This window comes from Bombina bombina, chromosome 2 (assembly GCF_027579735.1).
Source record: "Bombina bombina isolate aBomBom1 chromosome 2, aBomBom1.pri, whole genome shotgun sequence".
NCBI classification, from domain to species: Eukaryota; Metazoa; Chordata; class Amphibia; order Anura; family Bombinatoridae; genus Bombina; species Bombina bombina.
Genome location: NC_069500.1, coordinates 1403362184 through 1403389836, shown reverse-complemented (window position 1 = coordinate 1403389836; position 27653 = coordinate 1403362184). Strand labels below are relative to the sequence as shown.

Sequence of the window (27653 nt, the reverse complement as noted above, 5' to 3'; positions counted from 1 at the left end):
CTTAGGGGTGTTTTTTTAACTTATTTTAAGAAAGCGATACTCATCCTATTATATAAAAGGCCAAGTGTGTTTGTCCGAAGCTGTCATGCACAGTAGAGACATCACGAGGACAAACACACCTGGCCTTTGAGTCCTACTCCCTAGCTGATCTCATCTGCGGCAGAAGTGGACGTGGTCGGGCGTGAGCAGGGGCGTGGTCGACGTGAAGGAGGCATGGTCGGACGTGAATGGCCGTAAAAGGGGCATGGCCGACCGTGAAGGGGGCGTGTTCAGGCACGGTCGCGAGATAGAGATGGTAGAGAGACAGATAGGAGGGGAGAGAGAGGAGGGGAGAGAGAGAGAGGAGAGGGGGGAGAGAGAGAGAGAAGAGAAGGGGGGAGAGAGAGAGAGAGGAGAGGGGGGAGAGAGAGAGAGGAGAGGTGGGGGAGAGAGAAGAGAGGGGGGAGAGAGAGAGAGGGGGGGGAGAGAGAGAGAGGAGAAGGGGGGGAGAGAGAGAGAGGAGAAGGGGGGGAGAGAGAGAGAGGAGAGGGGGGAGAGAGAGAGAGGAGAGGGAGGGGAGAGAGAGGAGAGGGGGGAGAGAGAGGAGAGGGGGGGAGAGAGAGGAGGTGGGGAGAGAGAGAGAGGAGGGGGAAGAGAGAGAGAGGAGGGGGGGGAGAGAGAGGAGAGGAGGGTAGAGAGAGAGAGGAGAGGGGGGGGAGAGAGAGAGGAGAGGGGGGAGAGAGAGAGCAGAGGGGGGAGAGAGAGGAGAGGGGGGAGAGAGAGAGGAGAGGGGGGAGAGAGGAGAGGGGGGGAGAGAGAGAGGAGAGGGGGGAGAGAGAGAGTCGAGGGGGGGAGAGAGAGAGGAGAGGGGGGAGAGAGAAAGAGGAGGGGGGGAGAGAGAGAGGAGAGGGGGGAAAGAGAGAGAGAGGAGAGGGGGGAGAGAGAGAGAGGAGAGGGGGGAGAGAGAGAGAGAGGAGAGGGGGGAGAGAGAGAGGAGAGGGGGGGAGAAAGAGAGGAGAGGGGGGAGAGAGAGAGAGAGGAGAGGGGGCGGGAGAGAGAGGAGAGGGGGGAGAGAGAGGAGAGGGGGGGAGAAAGAGAGAGGAGAGGGGGGAGAGAGAGAGGGGAGGAGAGGGAGAGAGAGAGGAGAGAGAGAGGAGAGGGGGGAGAGAGAGGAGAGGGGGGTAGAGAGAGGAGAGGGGGGAGAGAGAGGGGGAGAGAGAGAGAGGAGAGGGGGGAGAGAGAGCGCAAAAAAGATGGGGGGGGAGAGAGAGCGCAAAAGAGATGGGGGAGAGAGAGAGCAAAAGAGAGGGGGGAGAGCGCAAAGAGAGGGGGAGAGAGAGCGCAAAAGGAAGGGGGAGAGAGAGAGCGCAAAAGAGAGGGGGAGAGAGAGCAAATGAGGGGGGAGAGAGAGAGCAAAAGAGAGGGGGGAGAGAGCGCAAAAGAGAGGGGGAGAGAGAGAGCACAAAACAGAGGGGGGAGAGAGAGAGAGCAAAAGAGGGGGGAGAGAGAGAGCACAAAAGAGAGGGGGGAGAGAGAGAGCAAAAGAGAGGGGGGAGAGAGCGTAAAAGAGAGGGGGAGGGGGAGGGTGAGAGCGCAAAATAGAGGGGGGAGAGAGAGAGAGAGCAAAAGGGGGGGGAGAGAGCACAAAAGAGAGGGGGTGAGAGAGCACAAAAGAGAGGGGAGAGAGAGAGCGCAAAAGAGAGGGGGAGAGAGAGAGCGCAAAAGAGAGGGGGGAGAGAGAGAGAGCAAAAGAGGGGGAGAGAGAGAGAGCACAAAAGAGAGGGGGAGAGAGAGACTGAGGGGGGAGAGAGAGAGAGGGAGAGAGAGAGAGAGAGAGAGAGTGGAGGGGAGAGAGAGAGGAGAGGGGAGAGAGCTCAAAAGAGAGGGGGAGAGAGAGCGCAAAAGAGATGGGGGAGAGAAAGAGTTCAAAAGAGAGGGGGAGAGAGAGCGCAAAAGAGGTGGGGAGAGAGAGCGCAAAAGAGTTGGGGGAGAGAGAGAGCGTAAAAGAGAGGGGGAGAGAGAGCGCAAAAGAGAGGGGGGAGGGAGAGTGTAAAAGAGAGGGTGAGAGAGAGAGAGCAAAAGAGAGGGGGAGAGAGAGCGCAAAAGGGGGGGGGAGGGAGAGCGCAAAAGAGAGGGGGAGAGAGCGCAAAAGATAGGGTAGGGAGAGAGAGCGCAAAAGAGAAGGGGGAGAGAGTGCAAAAGAGAGGGGGAGAGAGAGAGCAAAAGAGAGGGGGGAGAGAGAGAGAGAGCAAAAGAGAGGGGGAGGGAGAGAGCACAAGGGGTGGGACCACTGTACTGCAAAAAATGGCCCGTGTAAACGGGCTTTAGGACTAGTATTACATAATATTGCATTGCAATGTCACGATTGTGTGTTACTTATAATATTGTGATCCCATTGCACCAAACCCTTTCTACAGTATATTAACACGATTGCTACAGTGCAATTTAATTTTGTACTATTTAGTGCTTAACATGTAGACCAGAGCTTTCCAAACTTTTCATGTTGGCGACACACTTTTTAGACCTGCATTATTTTGCGACACAGTAATTCAGTTGTACTAGCAAGCAGGAGGTTAAACTAACTTGTTTTAAGAGATACGGACATATACATAAATTATATAATAATGAAATGTATTTACAAGTAACAGTGTGTATGTGCAAGAATTAAAAAAAAAGTTTAAGAACACCAATAGCTACTAACCATTTTAATGGAATGTATGAGGTTGATGGGATAAACACTGAATATTTGGTGGAATATTAGATAAAGACACTCGCATTTCATCATCAAGCATTTTTAAGCTTCCACTTCCTATCCATATATCAAGAGCAGGCAATGCACTACTGGGAGCTAGCTGTATGCCTTTTGTCATTGGCTCACCCAGTATGTTCAGCTAGCTCCCAGTAGTGCATTACTGCTTTCAACAAAGTTTACCAAAGAGAATGAAGCAAAATTAATAACAGAAGCAAATAGGAAAGTTGCTTTAAAATTATATATTCTATCTGAATCATGAAAGAAAAATATTAAAAATGGAACACAGCTTTAAATAAACCATCAACTTCAAATAAGCTTAAACTGCCCTAAACTGTTAAATGTGGCATTCCCTGTTAGACACGAGATTTGTTTCTTTTTTAACTATAGCTATTGGCAGTGTGTATGAAATATAAATATTATACCGTCTTAGCAGCAGTTCTTGTGATTTATAGACGTCAGCTTCTTACTTATGTCAGAGTGTTAAAGAAGAAGCAATGTCTCCTTCCACTCCAGTCAGTGTCAGATAAGGATGAATGCACCACATTATTCAAAGGGACAATTAAACCAATTTTTTCTTATGTTTTGCCCTACCGCTGCTCATATTTCCCTCTCCCCAAGGGGTACAAGCAAACAAATCTCCCCAAAACTCCAAAAGCCAGAAGAGCAACTGAATGAATCCCTTTACTAGATTACAAAGAATTTGTGATAGGAAGAACATTGAAGGGTGACAGTTACTTAATAAAGTCTATGGGGCCGATTTATCATGGCCCGAATGGGGCCAGATACCCACTGTTTTCGCGTGAGCCTTCAGGCCGCTGCTCCTTGACTCGTACGCCACCTCTGAGGCAGCATTCAGCAATCAGCCCAATCACGTACGATCAGGTTGATTGACACCCCTGCTAGCGGCCGATTGGCCACTAATCTGCAGGGCGCGGCATTGCACAAGCAGTTAACCAAAACTGCTTTGCAATGATAAATGCCGACACTGTATGCTGTAGGTATCAGCAATGTCAGACGGACATGATCGTTGCAGCGGATCATGTCCGTCCGACTCTTAATAAACCGGCCCCTATGTGATTATCCAATAATACCATACCAATAGATTTAAACATTATGTACTTCTCTAAAGTTAAGGATAATCATAAGACAAAGGAATGGAAATGGAATTGACAACAGAATTTTTTTAAGATTGTTCCGTCTGACACTGAGAAGCTTTCTTAGAATTTTAAATTCAGTTTCAAGCCTTTCAGGAAATAAACAGCATACACTATCGGTATTTAACATTGCATTTAACATTGCATTGTATTCAACATTGCATAAGCAGATTGGCCGCTAGCAGGGGGTGTCAATCAGCCCGATCATATAGGATCGGGCGGATTGATGTCCGCAGCCTCATATGTGGCAGACCAGTTAAGGAGCAGTGGTCTTACTTGTTTCCCTGTATATCCCTAGCACTTTTACTTGTTTCCCTGTATATCCCTAGCACTTTTACTTGTTTCCCTGTATATCCCTAGCACTTTTACTTGTTTCCCTGTATATCCCTAGCACTTTTACTTGTTTCCCTGTATATCCCTAGCACTTTTACTTGTTTCCCTGTATATCCCTAGCACTTTTACTTGTTTCCCTGTATATCCCTAGCACTTTTACTTGTTTCCCTGTATATCCCTAGCACTTTTACTTGTTTCCCTGTATATCCCTAGCACTTTTACTTGTTTCCCTGTATATCCCTAGCACTTTTACTTGTTTCCCTGTATATCCCTAGCACTTTTACTTGTTTCCCTGTATATCCCTAGCACTTTTACTTGTTTCCCTGTATATCCCTAGCACTTTTACTTGTTTCCCTGTATATCCCTAGCACTTTTACTTGTTTCCCTGTATATCCCTAGCACTTTTACTTGTTTCCCTGTATATCCCTAGCACTTTTACTTGTTTCCCTGTATATCCCTAGCACTTTTACTTGTTTCCCTGTATATCCCTAGCACTTTTACTTGTTTCCCTGTATATCCCTAGCACTTTTACTTGTTTCCCTGTATATCCCTAGCACTTTTACTTGTTTCCCTGTATATCCCTAGCACTTTTACTTGTTTCCCTGTATATCCCTAGCACTTTTACTTGTTTCCCTGTATATCCCTAGCACTTTTACTTGTTTCCCTGTATATCCCTAGCACTTTTACTTGTTTCCCTGTATATCCCTAGCACTTTTACTTGTTTCCCTGTATATCCCTAGCACTTTTACTTGTTTCCCTGTATATCCCTAGCACTTTTACTTGTTCCCCTGTATATCCCTAGCACTTTTACTTGTTTCCCTGTATATCCCTTGACTTTGCCCCTGCTGATGGTATTGCTGTACATTTTCTACATTCACAACCAGAAAGAAGAATGTAAAGTGGAACCTGAGATTACTTGGCCTTCCACTCTTTGTGTAATATGCTTGAGTCTGCAGATGTAATAAACTGTAATGCACAGTGGGTGGAGTATGAGTATTACTGGCAGTAAATGGTGAGCGCGGGGAAAGGGCATTTTAGTTATGGCATTCGCAGTTCTGTAAGAAGAATATTAAAGCATCCATCTGTAAATAGTGTGTGAGGGTCAGTTAAAATATGGGGGGGAGGGGGGAGTGGGATGAGTCCGATGATCCAAGGGGGAAGTAGCTGAACAAATCTGGTGAGCCAATGACAAGAGGCATATGTGTGTGGCCACCAATCACCATCTAACTCCCAGTACTGCATTGCTGCCCCTGAGCCTATCTAGGTATTCTTCTCTACAAGATACCAAGATGATAAAGTGATAACTTCTCATTTTCACAAAATGTAACCAGTAAGTCAGTAAAGTACAGACTAAACTAAGAATGCACTTAACACCACTTCTATTTCCAAAATTGAGTATCACCTAACCGCAGAGAGAAGAGATAGGGCGCACACAAAACTTAACTTTTATTAAAAACCAATTAAAACTCAGATACTGAATTAAAAACACATCTATGTGAATATATAGGTTTTCCAATAAGCTTCAGAGTAATTTTTTGTGTTTTTAATTCACTATCAGTGTTTAAATTGTTTTTAATAAAAGTTATGTTTTATTTGTGCCCTATCTCTGCTCTATGCATTTAGGTGATATTTAATTTGGGAACTAAAAGTGCTATTTAGTGCATTCTTTTAGTCAGTACTTTACTGGCTCACAAGCTATCATGCACAGCACTCTAGCCTTACACTATTCATTGTATCAGACAATCATTATTGGGCATTCCTATATATATATATATGCATAGTGCCATTGTTTAAATGTTTATAGAATTCTCACAACATTGCATGCACTATCTAATCCATAAAAGATTAAATCTGACTTTCATGTTCCTTTAAAAGGACTTAATAAATGTATTTTCGAAATGATCTCTTACATACAAAAACATCAAATAATCATAAAATATTTTCTTCATTGAAATATTTAGAGAATGATGTGTAAATTTTGATTTAAACTTGTATAAAGTCATGTATGTTCTGCTCAGCTGATAATATTCGTTCAGCACAAGAATAGTTTTTTTTTTTATGTTGCTGTTCACAATTTTTTTTAGAATTCTTGCGCTTCTATTGTATCATAGAGGCCTATCTATCAAGCTCCAAACGGTCTTCAGACTCGCCAGAAACAGCAGTTATGAAGCAGCGGTCACAAAGACCGCTGCTCCATAACCCTGTCCGCCTGCTCTGAGCAGGCGGACAGGAATCGCCGGAAATCAACCCGATCGAGTACGATCGGGTTGATTGACACCTCCCTGCTGGCGGCCTATTGGCCGCGAGTCTGCAGGGGGCAGCGTTGCACCAGCATCTCTTGTGAGCTGCTGGTGCAATGCTGAATACGGAGAGCGTATTGCACTGTCGGATCAGGTCCGCAAGACATTTGTTAAATAGGCCTCATAGAATCATAAACAAGAACCAAAAAGCATAGCAAGTCTGACCACATTTCCTTCCTAAGAGGCCTATTTAACAAATGTCTTGCGGACCTGATCCGACAGTGCGGATCAGGTCTGCAAGACATCGCTGAATGCAGAGAGCAATACGCTCTCCGTATTAAGCATTGCACCAGCAGCTCACAAGAGCTGCTGGTGCAACACCGCTCCCTGCAGACTCGCAGCCAATGGGCCGCCAGCAGGGAGGTGTCAATCAACCCGATCGTACTGCTCTGAGCAGGCAGACAGGGTTATGGAGCAGCGGTCTTTGTGACTGCTGCTTCATAACTGCTGTTTCTGGTGAGTCTGAAGACTCGCCAGAAACACGGGCTGTCAAGCTCCGTTCGGAGCTTGATAGATAGGCCCTAAAGTGTAAGATGAATCCATAGAAAAGCCCTATGCATACCCACAGCATTCTTAAATTCCTTCTGTCTGTCTCTTTATACATTGTCTAAAAATACAACTTACAAGGGTTCCACACAATATATTAATTATGCATGTGCATACCTTAGCTATTTGGCATTTGCTTGTGAGTGGCATCGGTATTCAGTTTCTTTAGGAGCCGGATTTTTTTTTATTTTTTTTTAAATACTTTTTATTGAAAAAGACACAGAAATTGACAAAAGATCTGCAGTATACACATGTAAATGCAAAATATAAGTTCCATGATATATAGGGGCATATGTATCAAGCTCCGAATGGAGCTTGATGCCCCGTGTTTCTGGCGAGCCTGTAGGCTCACCATTAACAGCAGTTATGAAGCAGCGGTCACAAAGACCGCTGCTCCATAACCTGTCCGCCTGCTCTGAGCAGGCGGACAGACATAGCCGGAAATCAACCCGATCGAGTACGATCGGGTTGATTGACACCCCCCTGCTGGCGGCCAATTGGCCGCGAATCTGCAGGGGGCGGCGTTGCACCAGAAGCTCTTGTGAGCTGCTGGTGCAATGCTGAATACGGAGAGCGTATTGCTTGCCGTATTCAGTGAGGTCTGTCAGACCTGAACCGCACTGTCGGATCAGGTCCGACAGACCTTGATAAATAGAGGCCATATAGTCAACTGTAGAGGCACCAAAGTTCTGCATGTGGACTGACTCTATCTGCTGTCATTTAATGTTCATAGATGACTTTGGTAGGAATAAGTATCTGCCTGCTACAAATATTGGCATTCATTCAAGAAATGAATGTTGAAAACCAATGCATGAACATGCCTAATATTAACAATGGAGAAGGAGATGAACACTATTTTGTTATTATTATTTCAGATAATTTAAAGGTTGGTAACCAATGCAGTCACATAGCAGGTAAAACAATCAGTAACACTGGCACTTTACAAAGATAAGATCACAAAACTCTTTGTATTGCAATTGCTATTTGAAATTCCCCATATGCTTCTAAGCCCTTAGTCAGTAGAAAAAGCTACCATCTTATATATGTATGTATTTTTATTTAGATGCCAAAGGAACAATCAGGGAAATTGTTCTCCCAAAAGGATTGGATCTTGATCGGCCCAAGCGCACCAGAACTTCCTTCACAGCAGAACAGCTCTACCGGCTCGAGCTGGAGTTCCAGAGATGTCAATATGTCGTTGGCAGAGAGAGGACAGAACTGGCAAGGCAACTAAACCTGTCAGAAACCCAGGTAAGAAACAGAAGAGATGTGCCCAGCTCCTCTTCTATCCGCAGAGAAAAATCTTCCATAATATTTATACATGTATCAATAGGCTGGTATCAATGGTGACTCTAGAAACAGCCATAGAGATTATAAAAGCTGTGGTTATGTTAATATTGAGTATAGAGAGCAAAGAATCAATTAGTTTTTTAATATTATATATTTATACAATAGTTGTCTCTATGTAGTGTGATTTATTTTATTAAATATAAGGGTTACAATACCCCATTCAATGAGGCAGAAGAAGAACACCTAGTACCAGTCTTCAAGACATTGGGCTGCCTGGGTCCAAGAATTAAATGACTCCAGCCAAATTCTTTTTATTTAACAGACCCCAAATAAGAGTAATTTCTCTTAAAAGACACTCTTAGTCCTTCTATGTGTCACACATGTCAAATACTGCCTGGATGTCATGGTATCACCTGTTCCAATGATAGAACTTGTCCTGCCTAGCACCACACCTAAGATGTATAAGTAATGGTAACTGGACATGTAATCTAGTGTATATTATTATAGATAAAAAGACACAAATAAAGGCAATTGTATTAGACCATGATAGTCATGTTTATTTAAATCTAAATAATGTCATTAAACTAGTTAACTTATTGTACAAAAGCTTAGAGCAGGTGGTAGCAACAAGTTCCCAAACTCAGTCCCACCACCCATTTTTTCAAAGGTCACTAGAGCAACAAAGGGGTATAGACCCACCAAATATATGTACAGGCCAAGGGTAGACCTTATTTACAAGGTCTTAAACATATACCAGATGGACTGGAACGTTGATCTTAGGGCCCCCTGTTATGAAAGCCCAACAATGACTCAGGGGGATGCAAAATGGACTTACAAAGAGCTAGATAAAGTAGATGAGCACTCAAAAAGGATAATATCAGGAAAACCAACTAGCTTAAATAAACCTTGAAACTCTCGGCCACCACTCACAGCACCTGCAAAGAGGGAAAAATAACTAAAGGTGAATGTAGGAGGGGAAAACATGTATGTGAGAAAACAGACAGTTCTCCTTTTTTATCTAGTGTTGTAAAGCCAACCATGAGCAGTATGAGTACTAAGTATGTTGCTGGAGCTTCAGACAAACAATAAAATAGGAATATGTGGGCATCACTGTCTGATGCACCAACATCCACATCCAGTTTCTCTTTTCCTGGATATGGTGTAAAGTATTGAGAAGCACAAGTTCTTATAAGTTTGCAGATTTGGGGTTTTGTTATCTTTTTTTTCACCATGATTCTGACCACAAGGGAGATGCAGTTGTTAGTGATAGAATTGCAGTTTTGTGTTGCAATTAGCTGTGACTACATTGTTAAATTACGTAAAGGTAGACCCGGTGCCAGCTGTTAACTTAGCAACTTAATGTAACAACAAAATATTAGCAATGTATTGTAACAACAAAATATTAGCAAAGTATTGTAACAACAAAATATTAGCAATGTATTGTAACAACAAAATATAGACTTTATTGGAGAATTTGTTACTCTGTTGCTAAGTTTACAACTGGCATGTGATGTAGCCCTAAGTGTTTCAGTTGCAAAGCTCAATAATAATGGGAAAACATAATTAGCAAAATCACAATATTTAAGGATTAGGGATTTAAGGATTAACTTTTCAGATCTACATTCTTTGGTGATTAACTATGCCACATAAAGAAAAAAACATCACCTCTTTATTCTATCTATCTATCTATTTATCTATCTGCAGTATCTATCTCTAATTCTATCTATCTCTAAATCTATCTCTAAATCTATCTATCACTTTGTTGATGTTGGAGGCTTGTAGCTCTAAAGATACCTTCCATGTCAAGGGCCTGTCTGCAAATCATCCCTCACTGTCCTCACACTGTGTTATGGCACCTAACTGGTCTATTTGAATAATGAAGTTTACTTTTCTCTTTACTGTCCCCACTGATTGTGCCCATAGGTAGAAATCACTTATAAATAATTTTTTTATTTTTCTAATTTTTCTCTGAAACGACTCTTCCTTATAACTTGCTCAAGAGAATTTATAGGCCCATATCTGTCTTCATTAGATAAAACATTATGGGCTAGATTACTAGTGTTTCTCTATTGATAGAGCGAGGCACAATAACCAATATCGCTCCCGTGCTAACATGTGCACACATTACAAGTTGAAAGTAAACTTGTTCACTCAAGTGCAAAGACCTAGTGTACCTAGCGTACCTAGAGTAAAGAGTGCACCAAACCCAAAATAAATACATTAAAACACTTATATATATATATATATATGTATGTATGTATATATATATATATATATATATATATATACAGGGAGTGCAGAATTATTAGGCAAATAAGTATTTTGACCACATCATCCTCTTTATGCATGTTGTCTTACTCCAAGCTGTATAGGCTCGAAAGCCTACTACCAATTAAGCATATTAGGTGATGTGCATCTCTGTAATGAGAAGGGGTGTGGTCTAATGACACCAACACCCTATATCAGGTGTGCATAATTATTAGGCAACTTCCTTTCCTTTGGCAAAATGGGTCAAAAGAAGGACTTGACAGGCTCAGAAAAGTAAAAAATAGTGAGATATCTTGCAGAGGGATGCAGCACTCTTAAAATTGCAAAGCTTCTGAAGCGCGATCATCGAACAATCAAGCGTTTCATTCAAAATAGTCAACAGGGTCGCAAGAAGCGTGTGGAAAAACCAAGGCGCAAAATAACTGCCCATGAACTGAGAAAAGTCAAGCGTGCAGCTGCCAAGATGCCACTTGCCACCAGTTTGGCCATATTTCAGAGCTGCAACATCAATGGAGTGCCCAAAAGCACAAGGTGTGCAATACTCAGAGACATGGCCAAGGTAAGAAAGGCTGAAAGACGACCATCACTGAACAAGACACACAAGCTGAAACGTCAAGACTGGGCCAAGAAATATCTCAAGACTGATTTTTCTAAGGTTTTATGGACTGATGAAATGAGAGTGAGTCTTGATGGGCCAGATGGATGGGCCCGTGGCTGGATTGGTAAAGGGCAGAGAGCTCCAGTCCGACTCAGACGCCAGCAAGGTGGAGGTGGAGTACTGGTTTGGGCTGGTATCATCAAAGATGAGCTTGTGGGGCCTTTTCGGGTTGAGGATGGAGTCAAGCTCAACTCCCAGTCCTACTGCCAGTTTCTGGAAGACACCTTCTTCAAGCAGTGGTACAGGAAGAAGTCTGCATCCTTCAAGAAAAACATGATTTTCATGCAGGACAATGCTCCATCACACGCGTCCAAGTACTCCACAGCGTGGCTGGCAAGAAAGGGTATAAAAGAAGAAAATCTAATGACATGGCCTCCTTGTTCACCTGATCTGAACCCCATTGAGAACCTGTGGTCCATCATCAAATGTGAGATTTACAAGGAGGGAAAACAGTACACCTCTCTGAACAGTGTCTGGGAGGCTGTGGTTGCTGCTGCACGCAATGTTGATGGTGAACAGATCAAAACACTGACAGAATCCATGGATGGCAGGCTTTTGAGTGTCCTTGCAAAGAAAGGTGGCTATATTGGTCACTGATTTGTTTTTGTTTTGTTTTTGAATGTCAGAAATGTATATTTGTGAATGTTGAGATGTTATATTGGTTTCACTGGTAAAAATAAATAATTGAAATGGGTATATATTTGTTTTTTGTTAAGTTGCCTAATAATTATGCACAGTAATAGTCACCTGCACACACAGATATCCCCCTAAAATAGCTATAACTAAAAACAAACTAAAAACTACTTCCAAAACTATTCAGCTTTGATATTAATGAGTTTTTTGGGTTCATTGAGAACATGGTTGTTGTTTAATAATAAAAGTAATCCTCAAAAATACAACTTGCCTAATAATTCTGCACTCCCTGTATATATATACACTTTGGTGCCCTTTCCACTCAAATACATTTAAACATGAAAAAACACTTTTAATATTTTACATTGTGTTTCACTGTGTATTTACTGTAAATATTTTACATTCCAATGATCTCCACATAGTAGAAAAATATATTTTCTTCTCTGTGAAGAACATTGGAATTTAAAGTATTCATAACTACCAATGACTTTAAGGTTAGCATGCGATCGATCGATAATTGTTAGTTTAATTTTTTAAGTAAGCCCATTAAAGTCTATGGGGATTAGTTAGCACGGTTACGATATCCGAAGTCCCGCTGACCCACAAGCATTAAAAATTTACTTCTAGTGGTATTTGCACCAAACGAAAGCACTTAATAGCGCTCCTCTTGTAATCTAGCCCTATATATATATATATATATATATATATATATATATATATATATATATATATATATATATATACTTGTCAAAATCAATTTATAAACAAATAATTTCATATTCAGGTCCAGTTATGTATAATAAAAACATATTAAGGGGTAGATTTACCAATGTCTGTCCGATATGAGATGCTGTAGCGTATCATGTCCGACAGACATTGCTGAATGCCGACAGCACACACTGTCGGCATTTATTATTAGACAAGCAGTTCTTGTGAACTGCTTGTGCAATGACGTCCCCTGCAGATTCGTGCTCAATTGGCCACTAGCAGGGGTGTCAATCAGCCCGATCATATAGGATCGGGCTGATTGAAGACCGCAGCCTCAGAGGCAGCGGACAAGATATGGAGCAGCGGTCTTTAGACCACTGCTTCATAACCGCTGTTTCTGGTGAGCCTGAAGGCCCTTGTTAAATCTACCCCTAAGACAAAACATTACCAACTAACATTACTTGGAGAACATCCAAAAATGTGATTGAAATATCTAAGTAGCCACTATTATTATTATCGGTTATTTGTAGAGCGCCAACAGATTCCGCAGCCACTAGGACAATTATGACATTGTTAACCAATACAGAGACACCCAGAACCCATTTGTTGTACATATCATTTACACATTATGTTCATACAATTAGCCTCTAATTAAAGTGTGACAAAGCTATTTACTGCCTAATGTATATCTTTAATCAGTAAGTGCTATTGTTTCACTGAGGGAATCATAGCGGTGAAAGTGTTTTATTAAATTAACTCTGATTAACTGTTTGTTTTTAAATTAGGAATAAACTCATTTTTAAATTAGTAGAAAGCGCATGATTGTGAATTGTTCCTGGGATTCTGATTTCAGTACAGAAATATCTATTTTATTTCCAAACGTAAAGCACTGTAATAATTTTATACATTTTCTTTTAGATGAAACATAAAATTCCCTCTCCAAAATGTCTTAAATCTTCCAAAATCATAAAAAAAAAAATATATTATAGCTCTGTTTCTATTTCAATGCAATATGATCATATAAACTTATCAATCTGCATAGACTTTAATTACAGTTGTATAGGACTGTGACCGACCCCTCAATAAACAATAAACCTATCAAAAAGCATAAGAAACAAGTATAGCAGAGGCTTTTCATGTAGGTTTTTACAAGGATGTTCATGGAAACAAAAGTCAAAGTAATACATCTCACATGATCAATTAAATGTTGAAGTCACGTTAGGCCTGATATGATCACTGCAAGATCCCTAGTGAAGTTCTTAAAAGGCAGATGTTGCTTTTCTTCTCCAAAGGGCATTTCCTTGCATTTCTATATGTGGACGAGAGATAAGCCCAGTGCAATATAGCACTGCATTCCATGACAGTTCTGCTGCATTTACACTTTGTACTTTGTATTCTATATAACTTTACACTTCAGATTAACTTTTTATTACAATTAAACTTTGAATTTTGTATTTTATTTTGTTAACATGAGTGTATTTAGGATTGGTATTTTACAAATTCTGATTATGCTCACACATTTCATGCGTAACTTTAACAAATTAGGATCATGATTTGTAAATTTATATGTATCTTTTACAAATTACTTTTCATTTTGCATTTCTTATATTTAAAATACAGGGAGTGCAGAATTATTAGGCAAATGAGTATTTTGACCACATCATCCTCTTTATGCATGTTGTCTTACTCCAAGCTGTATAGGCTCGAAAGCCTACTACCAATTAAGCATATTAGGTGATGTGCATCTCTGTAATGAGAAGAAATGTGGTCTAATGACATCAACACCCTATATCAGGTGTGCATAATTATTAGGCAACTTCCTTTCCTTTGGCAAAATGGGTCAAAAGAAGGACTTGACAGGCTCAGAAAAGTAAAAAACAGTGAGATATCTTGCAGAGGGATGCAGCACTCTTAAAATTGCAAAGCTTCTGAAGCGTGATCATCGAACAATCAAGCGTTTCATTCAAAATAGTCTACAGGGTCGCAAGAAGCGTGTGGAAAAACCAAGGCGCAAAATAACTGCCCATGAACTGAGAAAAGTCAAGCGTGCAGCTGCCAAGATGCCACTTGCCACCAGTTTGGCCATATTTCAGAGCTGCAACATCACTGGAGTGCCCAAAAGCACAAGGTGTGCAATACTCAGAGACATGGCCAAGGTAAGAAAGGCTGAAAGACGACCACCACTGAACAAGACACACAAGCTGAAACGTCAAGACTGGGCCAAGAAATATCTCAAGACTGATTTTTCTAAGGTTTTATGGACTGATGAAATGAGAGTGAGTCTTGATGGGCCAGATGGATGGGCCCGTGGCTGGATTGGTAAAGGGCAGAGAGCTCCAGTCCGACTCAGACTCCAGCAAGGTGGAGGTGGAGTACTGGTTTGGGCTGGTATCATCAAAGATGAGCTTGTGGGGTATTTTCGGGTTGAGGATGGAGTCAAGCTCAACTCCCAGTCCTACTGCCAAGCAGTGGTACAGGAAGAAGTCTGCATCCTTCAAGAAAAACATGATTTTCATGCAGCACAATGCTCCATCACACGCGTCCAAGTACTCCACAGCGTGGCTGGCAAGAAAGGGTATAAAAGAAGAAAATCTAATGACATGGCCTCCTTGTTCACCTGATCTGAACCCCATTGAGAACCTGTGGTCCATCATCAAATGTGAGATTTACAAGGAGGGAAAACAGTACACCTCTCTGAACAGTGTCTGGGAGGCTGTGGTTGCTGCTGCACGCAATGTTGATGGTGAACAGATCAAAACAATGACAGAATCCATGGATGGCAGGCTTTTGAGTGTCCTTGCAAAGAAAGGTGGCTATATTGGTCACTGATTTGTTTTTGTTTTGTTTTTGAATGTCAGAAATGTATATTTGTGAATGTTGAGATGTTATATTGGTTTCACTGGTAAAAATAAATAATTGAAATGGGTATATATTTGTTTTTTGTTAAGTTGCCTAATATTTATGCACACTAATAGTCACCTGCACACACAGATATCCCCCTAAAATAGCTATAACTAAAAACAAACTAAAAACTACTTCCAAAAATATTCAGCTTTGATATTAATGAGTTTTTTGGGTTCATTGAGAACATGGTTGTTGTTCAATAATAAAATGAATCCTCAAAAATACAACTTGCCTAATAATTCTGCACTCCCTGTAAAACTGAAAAACTATCAGCTTCAGTTTCCCAGAGAGCTTCATTACTTTCTGTGGGCCAAGTAATCATTCTCTAGTTTGTCAAAAATTATAATGCAGACTTCACAGGGGCTGAATTCACTGAATTTTCTAAGAAAAAGGACGAAACCTGGAAGTCCCAGGCCCTGATGATTAAAAGATTCTCCAACTTGGAGAGAAATTGTAGTGCAGACTTCACAGGGGCTGAAATCACTGAATATTCAAAAGAAAAAGGGCCTAACTCTCCAGTACTGCGAGATCTCTCTAATTTCTGTACGTGAAGGAGAGACAAGCCAAGTGCAATATAGCCCTGCATGATATCAGAGTTTTGTAAAACTTAGATTTTAAGCATTATATTGTTTAATACTTTAAACTTCAGATTGGATCCTTTCAGCATTATTGGATTTAAACTTTGCACTTTCTATTTTATATTTTAATACATTCAGATTTAGATACAGCAGTGATTTTATAAATTCTGATTATGTTTTGAAAGTTTCTATGTACTTTAACAAATTAAGATCATGCTTTGTATATTGCTATGTATTTGTACAAATTACATTGCACTTTGTATTTGCTCTATTGCAACCCCCTCCGATCGCTAATGTAGGGTTCCCCCACCTGAATTCATAATTTTCTCTCCCTTCTCCCTCTCCCATACACACTTATTTTTTTGCAGTGTAGGGTCCCACACCTTCCTCCCACTCCCCTCCAACACTGTGCAGCTCACCCACCTCCCTGCATCCCTCCTGAAACTCCCACCGGCAGAAATGGATGTTCGTTACAGACAATGATATAGACCGTGTCACTATGTAACGGTCAGGCGTCTGCCTACATATGGACCCGGAGCACTGACTTTGCTCCTGTTTCATATGCAGACAGATGCCTGCAGCTAAGGGGCAGCATCTCTCAGCCATAACTTTACAGCCGAGGCTGCTGTAACTTCCTAAAGCAAGGACATACAGTATGTATATCTTTACTATAATTGGGTTGCCAGTTGTGCACGCATCCTCAAAGGAATGTTGGCTGTGCGAGGCAGCCAAAAAAACGTTGGCTGCGTGCGCAGCCAAAAGAATCCACCTGGATGCAGCGTAGGCAAACTAAGCCTTAAAAAAAAAGGAACTACCCGCAAGAAATAAAAAAAAACTAACCGCCCGCACGAAGTATAACAAAAAAAACCTAACCTCCCACCTGAAGTATTAACAAACACCGAAACCACCAACATCGCAAAATAATAAAGTAATTAACCCTCATCCGCAAATAACATAATTAAAATATTAACCCCTAAACCGCCAACCACCCACATGATAATAAACCTAATTAATCTATTAACCACTAAACTGACAAACCCCCACATTACAATAAACCTAATTAACCTATTAACTCCTAAACCGCCAACACCCCACATTGCAATAAACCTAATTAACCTATTAACCCCTAAACTGACAAACCCCCACATCGCAATAAACCTAATTAACCTATTAACTCCTAAACCGCCAACCCCCTACAACGCAAATAACTAATTTAATTACTAAGCCCCCTAACCTAACACCCCCTAAATTAACCTCAATACTAAGTTACACTTAAATTAAACCTAACATTAAATTACAAAAAAAAATAATCTAAAATTACAAAAAATATAAAAACTCTAAAATTACAGAAAAAAATAAACATAATTATCAAAAATATAAAAATAAACCTAATCCCTATGAAAATAAAAAATCCCCCCAAAATAAAACACCCCCTAATCTAAACTAAACTACCAATAGCCCTTAAAATGGCCTTTTTTTAGGGCATTGCCCTAAGTTAAACAGCTCTTTTACATTTAAAAAATACCAAGTCCCCCCATGATTAAAAACCCCCCACACACCAAACCATCCAAAATAAAAAAACTTAACACTAAAAAAACCTCAACTACCCATTGCCCCTAAAGGGACATTTTCATGGGCATTGCCCTTAAAAGGGCAATCAGCTCTTTTACGGGCCATTAAATCCCCAATCTTAAAAATCTTAAAAATAAAACAAAATAAAAAATCCTACCAAATAGGTACTCATCGTTCCTGAAGTCCGGCGGAGAAGGTCTTCTTCCAGACAGCTCCATCAGCTGGCTTCCCCGATGCACGGATCCTCAGCGGCAGTCCTCAGTGGCCGTCTTCAGTGGCGGCAATCCTCAGCGGCGTGTATGCTGCTCTTCATGTGATCGTCAGTCGCAAACTGAAGATTGAATGCAAGGTACCCCATATTTATTGTGTTACCTTGCATTCCTATTGGCTGAAATTTTGAAATCAGCCAATAGGATGAGAGCTACTGAAATTTTATTGGCTGATTTGAACAGCCAATAGGATTTTAGTAGCTCTAATCCTATTAGTTGATTCCAAAATTTCAGCCAATAGGAATGCAAGTTACCCCAAATTGAATGCGGTGCCTTGCATATCATTTTCATTGTATGGATGAAGAGGAGTCTCCATGCTGCTGAGAATCGCCATCGCTGAAGACCACCGCTGAGGACTGCCGCTGAGAACCACCCCTGAAGACCGCCGCTCCGGATCTGCGCATCGGGGAAGTCTGCTCCATTCTGCCTTCGCTCCGGATGAAGATAGAACATGATGGAGCCGCCTGGAAGAAGACATTCACCGAACGGTGAGTACCTATTTGGGGTTTAGTTTTAGGATTTTTTTTTTTATTTTTAAGATTAGGGATTTAACAGGCTGTGAAAGAGCTGAATGTCCTTTTAAGGGCAATGCCCATACAAATGCCCCTTAAGTGGCAATAGATAGCTTAGGTTTTTTGAGTGTTAGGTTTTTTATTTTGGGGGGGTTGGTTGTGTGGGGGTTTTACTGTTAGGGGGTAATTGGTATTTTTTTTTACGAAAAAGAGCTGTTTACTTTAGGGCAATGCCCTACAAAAGGCCCTTTTAAGTGCTATTGGCAGTTTAGTATTAGATTAGGGGATGTTTTTATTTTGGGGAGATTTTTTATTTTTCGAGTGGTATTAGTTTAGGTTAATTTATTTTTATTTTAGATAGCTTTGTTTATTTTTTTCTATAATTTTTCTTTTTTCTTTTTTGTAACTTTAACTTGGGGGTTTGTATTTTTTAAACATAAACTACCCTCTGGGCAGGCTTATCACCTAGAATATATATATATATATATATATATATATATATATATATATATATATATATATATATATATATATATATAAGAAAGAAAGACAAAGAGAGCACTCACCTTCAATCAAAGCGAAAATTTATTCCATATAGTTGTGAATGTTTTCGGGGAGTGACCTCGTCAACGTCACTCCCCGAAAACGTTCACAACTATATAGAATAAATTTTCACTTTGATTGAAGGCGAGTGCTCTCTTTGGCTTTCTTATTTACATATTGTGGGAAGCACCCCAAGCTTAGTTGAGCATAGTGAGTGCTGAACTTTTTGTATTATTATTATATATACTGTATATATACGTTATGCAGTATGATGGGCAAGGTACAGCAGGATGTATATATATATGTCCTTTTCCGAGAGGTTTAATGACATACACACATATCTCTATCTTTTTTGAGAACAACAGGTTAACTGCTCAAGTCCATATTTCCTAACATTAGTGGCTAGGTATTAGGGATTCAGGCAGGGTCAGTGCTAGGATTTTTGGCCACACAGGTGAGGATACATTTTGCCGCCCCCCCCCCCCCAATTTACATACCATCTTATTGCTAGTTAAAGAGATATGAAACCAACATTTTTATATCATGATTCAGATAGAGCATGACATTTTAAGAACCTTTCTAATTAACTCCTGTTATCAATTTTCTTTGTTCTCTTGGTATCTGTATTTGAAACGCAGGAATGTCATCTTAGGAGCCAGACTATTTTTGGTTCAGTATCTGGGTAGCGCTTGCTGATTGGTAGCTAAATTCAAATCAAATATTGGTAGTGCTGCATAGCAAATCAGACAGTGGTAGTGCTGCATAGCAAATCAAACAATGGTAGTGTTGTATAGCAAATCAAACGGTGGCTATGCTGCATAACGAATCAAACAGTGGTAGTGTTGCATAGCAAATCAAACAGTGGTAGTGTTGCATAGCAAATCAAACGGTGGCTGTGCTGCATAGCATATCAAACAATGGTAGTGTTGCATAGCAAAATCAAACAGTGGTAGGGTTGCATAGCAAATCAAACAGTGGCTTTGCTGCATAGCAAATCAAACAGTGGTAGTGTTGCATAGCAAATCAAACAGTGGTAGTGTTGCATAGCAAATCAAATGGTGGCTGTGCTGCATAGCAAATCAAACAGTGGTAGTGTTGCATAGCAAATCAAACTGTGGCTGTGCTGCATAGCAAATCAAACGGTGGCTGTGCTGCATAGCAAATCAAACAGTGGCTGTGCTGCATAGCAAATCAAACAGTGATAGTGTTGCATAGCAAATCCGGATTCCGGAGGTTGAAGGGTCCATCCCTGTTTTGTGTGCTGTACCATGTCAGGAGGGGGCTGGGTCACGGATGAATAGTGGATAAGATCATGGGTGTGTCTGGATGGATAGTGGATGTGTCTGGATGGATAGTGAATGTGTCTGGGTGGTTTGTGGGATGGCCTAAGAGAAATTCTGCAAATAGGGACACATGGCTGTCTCAGAGGGGCAGAGCTTAGAATAAGGGACTATCCGTCTTAAATAGGGACAGTTGGGAAGTCTGCCCCAGTCACCTGCATCACTAGTGATGAGTCATAGAGACCCTTCAGCCTTTTATGTAATAGCTAAACCCATCAAATCATTATTTTGTATGTAGTTAAATCTACACATTTGTTTTTTGAATTACGAAATTGGGGGGGGGGGGGGTAATGGCACAGGAACTGATTTTGTATTGTTTTCAGGGAGGTAACAATTTCAAGCTTTAAAAATATTAATGGCAGAAGCATTTTAGGATTATGATCACTGGAAACAAAACACACTGACAATGGTTAAGATTACAGGTAGAGCGGTAGTTAACGCTCCCGCTTGTGCGCAAACTCCCCTATAAATAAGTTTTTGTGTGTGCGTCAAGTAGGGCTTGTATTACAGGTTGAAAGTAAACTGTTTTCGCATGAGTGATAATCCGATGTGGGCAAAAAGCTGAACTTAGGATATCACTGACATAGAAGTCAATGGAGCAAAAAAAGTGGGACAAAACCCTACTTGTGCACAAACACTATCGTATATTCCTAAGTGTGCTAACTCGACATGAAAATATGACTATCTCACATCCCAATTTTCCCATACATATTCCCTATGTCTTAGGACCGCTGCTTCTTGACTTCCGCTTCAGGCGGAACTGATGCGAATTGAAGCGGATTGGGTCGGAAGCAGCATTCGCTGCTTCATAAATCGACCCCTATATGTTTTCAGCTACTTAAAGGGACAGTAAAGCCAAAATTAAACTTTCATGATTCAGATGGAGCATGCAATTTTAAGCAACTTTCCAATTTACTTCTATTATCAATTTTGCTTATTACTCATGTTATCCTTTGTTAAAGAGTTATGGCTCCATAACTGCTCACTGTATGTAAGTTTACTGGCTCTATTATTGCTCTTAGAATGTAGGTTTACTGGCTACATAACTGCTTTCTGTATATAAGTTTACTGGCTACATAACTGCTCACTGTATGTAAGTTTACTGGATCTACATCTGCTCTCTGTATGTGTTTACTGACTCTATAACCGCTCTCTGTATATAAGTTTAATGGCTACATAACTGCTCACTGTATGTAAGTTTACTGGCTACATAACTGCTCTCTGTATGTAAGTTTACTGGCTACATAACTGCTCACTGTATGTAAGTTTACTGGCTACATAACTGCTCTCTGTATGTAAGTTTACTGGCTACATTAACTGCTCACTGTATGTAAGTTTACTGGCTAGATAACTGCTCACTGTATGTAAATAAACTGGCTACATTTTACAATTTACTGGATCTATATCTGCTCTCTGTATGTGATTACTGACTCTATACCCGCTCTCTGTATGTAAATTCACTGGCTACATAAGGGCCCTCTGTATATATATATATGACTCCATAACTGTTTTCTGTATGTAAGTATATTGACTCCATTTTAATGGCTCTATTATTTTTCTCAGAATGTAGGTTTACTGACTCCATAACTGCTCTTTGTAAGTAAGATTACTGGCTCCACAACTGTTCTATGTAAGTAAGATTACTAGCTTCGTAACTGCTCTCAGTATTGCCCTGAAATTCAAAACCTCTCTGCTCAGGTGAGATATTCTAAAATGATCCTTCAGCACTGAAGATTTTGCTTTACTTCTCCAAGGAGTATTCCATGCATTTCTGTATGTGAAGGAGAGACAAGCCCAGTGCAATATAGCACTGCATGACATGACAGTTCTGTTTACACTTTGTGCTCTCTATATTATGTTACTTTACACTTTAGATTACATTGTATTCCTTTAAACTCTGCACTTTGTATTTTGCATTTTATTTTGTGTACAACAGTGTATTTAGGATTCTGATTTTACAAATTCTGATCATAGTGCTGACTTCATAGGGGCAGAACACACTGAATTTTCTAAGAAAAGGGAGGAACCTGGAAATCCCAGAGAGATGAAAGATGCCTTTTATAGAACATAATGAAGCTCTCTGGGATACAAAATTTCACATGGGAGAGAGAAGGTACCTGGAGATGCCCTGGGGCTGACATAAAGGTTCAATTTGCATCAGTTCCAAATTAAATTGAAATATTTTCACTACAATTTAACTTGCTTTTGTCTATATTTTAGTACTTTTCTGTTAGTTAAAATAAGTGTATTGTGAATTTTAATCAAATATCATCTTCATACAGCTGACAAAATAAATCAGTGAGACCAGTGTGTTTAAAATGCTTCAGACATACCCTGGGAACTCCCCTCTTCAGCCCAGGGAACTGCCCTGTCCCTCACTCTTATTCAAACTGTAATGTAATCTGTAAAAGCTACACAGAAATATACAAAATATGATCCTAAGTTATTAAAGTAACACAGAAACTTGTAAAGCATAACCATAATGTGTAAAATGACTGCTAGATCTAAATTTTAAATGTATTAAAATATAAATGAGAAAGTGAAAAGCTTAAATACAATAATTCTAAAAGAACCCAATCTGAAATGTAATATAAAATACAAAGCACAAAGTGTAAGTGTAACAAAACTCTCATATCACGCAGAGCTATATTGCACTGGACTTGTCTCTGCTTCACATATAGAAATGAGAGAGATCTCGCAGTGCTGGAGAGTTCCGCTCTTTTTCTTTTGAAAATTCAGTGAGTTCAGCCTGTGTAGTCTGAACTACAATTTCCCTCCAAGCTGGAGAATATTTGAATATCAGGTCCTTTGTGTTTACTGACTCCATAACTGTTTTCTGTGTGTAAGTTAACTGGCTCCATAACAGCTTTCTGTTTTAAGTTTACTGGCTTTATATCTTCCCTCTGTAAGTTTACTGGATACATAACTATTCTCTGTATGTCAGTTTACTGACTCCATAACTGCTCTCTTTATGCAACAATACTGGCTCCATAACTGTTTTCTGTATGTAAGTTTACTGGCTCCATAACAGTTTTCTGTTTTAAGTTTACTGACTTTATATCTTCCCTCTGTAAGTTTACAGGCTACATAACTGTTTTCTGTATGTAAGTTTACTGGCTCCATAACTGCTTTCTGTATTAAGTTTACTGACTTTATAACATCCCTCTGTAAGTTTACTGGCTTAAATAACTGTTTTCTGTATGTAAGTTTACTGGCTCCATAACTGCTTTCTGTATTGTTTACTGACTTTATAACATCCCTCTGTAAGTTTACAGGCTAAATAACTGTTTTCTGTATGTAAGTTTACTGGCTCCATAACTGCTTTCTGTATTAAGTTTACTGACTTTATAACAACCCTCTGTAAGTTTACAGGCTAAATTACTGTTTTCTGTATGTAAGTTTACTGGCTCCATAACTGCTTTATGTATTAAGTTTACTGACTTCATAACATCCCTCTGTAAGTTTACTGGCTACATAACTGTTTTCTGTATGTAAGTTTACTGGCTCTATAACTGCTTTCTGTATTAAGTTTACTGACTTTATAACATCCCTCTGTAAGTTTACTGGCTAAATAACTGTTTTCTGTATGTAAGTTTACTGGCTCCATAACTGCTTTCTGTATTAAGTTTACTGACTTTATAACACCCCTCTGTAAGTTTACTGGCTAAATAACTGTTTTCTGTATGTAAGTTTACTGGCTCCATAACGGCTTTCTGTATTAATTTTACTGACTTTATAACACCCCTCTGTAAGTTTACAGGCTAAATAACTGTTTTCTGTATGTAAGTTTAATGGCTCCATAACTGCTTTCTGTATTAAGTTTACTGACTTTATAACACCCCTCTGTAAGTTTACTGGCTGAAATAACTGTTTTCTGTATATAAGTTTACTGGCTCCATAACTGCTTTCTGTATTAAGTTTACTGACTTCATAACATCCCTCTGTAAGTTTACTGGCTACATAACTGTTTTCTGTATGTAAGCTTACTGGCTCTATAACTGCTTTCTGTATTAAGTTTACTGACTTTATAACATCCCTCTGTAAGTTTACTGGCTAAATAACTGTTTTCTGTATGTAAGTTTACTGGCTCCATAACGGCTTTCTGTATTAAGTTTACTGACTTTATAACACCCCTCTGTAAGTTTACAGGCTAAATAACTGTTTTCTGTATGTAAGTTTAATGGCTCCATAACTGCTTTCTGTATTAAGTTTACTGACTTTATAACACCCCTCTGTAAGTTTACTGGCTGAAATAACTGTTTTCTGTATATAAGTTTGCTGGCTCCATAACTGCTTTCTGTATTAAGTTTACTGACTTTATAACATCCCTCTGTAAGTTTACTGGCTGAAATAACTGTTTTCTGTATGTAAGTTTACTGGCTCCATAACTGCTTTCTGTATTAAGTTTACTGACTTTATAACATCCCTCTGTAAGTTTACAGGCTAAATTACTGTTTTCTGTATGTAAGTTTACTGGCTCCGTAACTGCTTTCTGTATTAAGTTTACTGACTTCATAACATCCCTCTGTAAGTTTACTGGCTACATAACTGTTTTCTGTATGTAAGTTTACTGGCTCTATAACTGCTTTCTGTATTAAATTTACTGACTTTATAACATCCCTCTGTAAGTTTACTGGCTAAATAACTGTTTTCTGTATGTAAGTTTACTGGCTCCATAACTGCTTTCTGTATTAAGTTTACTGACTTTATAACACCCCTCTGTAGGTTTACAGGCTAAATAACTGTTTTCTGTATGTAAGTTTAATGGCTCCATAACTGCTTTCTGTATTAAGTTTACTGACTTTATAACACCCCTCTGTAAGTTTACAGGCTAAATTACTGTTTTCTGTATGTAAGTTTACTGGCTCCATAACTGCTTTCTCTATTAAGTTTACTGACGTTATAACAACCCTCTCTAAGTTTACAGGCTAAATAACTGTTTTCTGTATGTAAGTTTAATGGCCCCATAGCTGCTTTCTGTATTAAGTTTACTGACTTTATAACACCCCTCTGTAAGTTTACTGGCTAAATTACTGTTTTCTGTATGTAAGTTTACTGGCTCCATAGCTGCTTTCTGTATTAAGTTTACTGACTTTATAACACCTCTCTGTAAGTTTACTGGCTCCATAACTGCTTTCTCTATTAAGTTTACTGACTTTATAACACCCCTCTGTAAGTTTACAGGCTAAATAACTGTTTTCTGTATGTAAGTTTACTGGCTCCATAACTGCTTTCTGTATTAAGTTTACTGACTTTATAACAACCCTCTCTAAGTTTACAGGCTAAATAACTGTTTTCTGTATGTAAGTTTAATGGCCCCATAGCTGCTTTCTGTATTAAGTTTACTGACTTTATAACACCCCTCTGTAAGTTTACTGGCTAAATTACTGTTTTCTGTATGTAAGTTTACTGGCTCCATAACTGCTTTCTGTATTAAGTTTACTGACTTTATAACACCCCTCTGTAAGTTTACTGGCTAAATTACTGTTTTCTGTATGTAAGTTTACTGGCTCCATAACTGCTTTCTGTATTAAGTTTACTGACTTTATAACACCCCTCTGTAAGTTTACTGGCTCCATAACTGCTTTCTGTATTAAGTTTACTGACTTTATAACACCCCTATGTAAGTTTACTGGCTCCATAACTGCTTTCTGTATTAAGTTTACTGACTTAATAACACCCCTCTGTAAGTTTTCTGGCTAAATAACTGACTGTATGTAACTTTACTTGCTCAATTTGTATGTAAGTTTTATGGCTCCATGATTGTTCACTGTACATATGTTTACTGGCTCTATAACTGCTCTCAGATGCCTAGATTACAAGTGGAGCTCTATTGATGCTCAATCAATATCTATTGGCGCTCTATCAATATCCCTTTATTGCACCCTATAGTTTCAATGGATAGCACAGTCACGATAAACATTGTTCAAATTACAAGTTGTCAGTGCAGCACATAACAGTGCTAAAAAAGTTCTCACCTGGGTTAGCGCATGATCAAAAGCCAGAGGAGGTTTTTTTTGCATGCCTCATAGAAGTTTATGGGGAAAGACAGCTGGCCGTGCTATGCAACCTCCAGATGTTAGCGTGCCATGGTCTTTTCCTCAAGCGCAAACTTTTTAATGTCATCTTGTAATATGAGCGCCACAATAGGAGCACTATTTATATCACTTGAGTGGTGTTAGAGGTCAGTAGTGCTAATATTTGTGTGCTCCACTTTCTAGGCCAGAATATTTCCATTCACTATTGCTTCAAACAAGCACTAAATATACAGTTGGCACAAATGAAATAATAATACGATACAGAATCCTTGGTTCAGATATCACTTAACACATAATACACTCTGCTTATATTGGGAGCTAATAGAGGGTTTCATTTAGGTAGTATATGAAAATAGTAATCAAGATTAACAAACCATTTTACAAAATATTCACAAATGATTAAATTTGCCAAAAATAGTGAAGCCAGGAGAATTCAGAAGGAAAAAGGTTGTTCCCAGTCTGTTTTAATAAATATACTTTATATATGTGATACAGATACAAATCCCAACTTGCAAAATTCAGAATTATTCCAAAATCAATTTTTTTCTAAATAAAATGATTAAAAAGTAGTGTTTTTCCACATCAGTCACACTTTTCCTCTGCCTGTGTCTTTGGTTTGATTTTTGTGATCTAAAATACAAATAATATTCTATATTTATTTAAAACAACTACTTCCTTTTTGAGTACACGTCTGTACTATCTTTCAGAGGGTATTATCCATATAAAAGGTAATAGAAATTATTACTTTAGGTTGCATGTATATGCTTTACTATTACTACGCTTGCCAGCTGTCCAACACAAAAATACTGGGCAAGTCTCTAGGGCCTAGATTTAGAGTTGGGCGGTAGCCGTCAAAACCAGCGTTAGAGGCTCCTAACGCTGGTTTTTACCGCCCTCTGGTATTTGGAGTCAGTCATTAAAGGGTCTAACGCTCACTTTCCAGCCACGACTTTTCCGTACCGCAGATCCCCTTACGTCAATTGCGTATCCTATCTTTTCAATGGGATCTTTCTAACTCCGGTATTTAGAGTCGTGGCTGAAGTGAGCGTTAGAAATCTAACAACAAAACTCCAGCCGCAGAAAAAAGTCAGTAGTTAAGAGCTTTCTGGGCTAACGCCGGTTTATAAAGCTCTTAACTACTGTGCTCTAAAGTACACTAACACCCATAAACTACCTATGTACCCCTAAACCGAGGCCCCCCACATCGCCGCCACTCTATAAAAATTTTTTAACCCCTAATCTTCCGCTCCGTACACTGCCACCAACTACGTTATCC

At 39.6% G+C, this 27653-nt stretch overlaps 1 protein-coding gene across 1 annotated transcript in view; it reads left to right on the top strand.

Annotated features, from left to right (window-relative positions):
* Positions 1-27653, top strand: part of VAX2 (ventral anterior homeobox 2) — a 236124-nt gene that overhangs the window by 79404 nt on the left and 129067 nt on the right. Inside the window, exon 2 of the mRNA XM_053700339.1 lies at positions 8128-8315. Coding sequence (XP_053556314.1) covers positions 8128-8315 — 188 coding nt within the window. The remainder of the gene's footprint in view (positions 1-8127; positions 8316-27653) is intronic.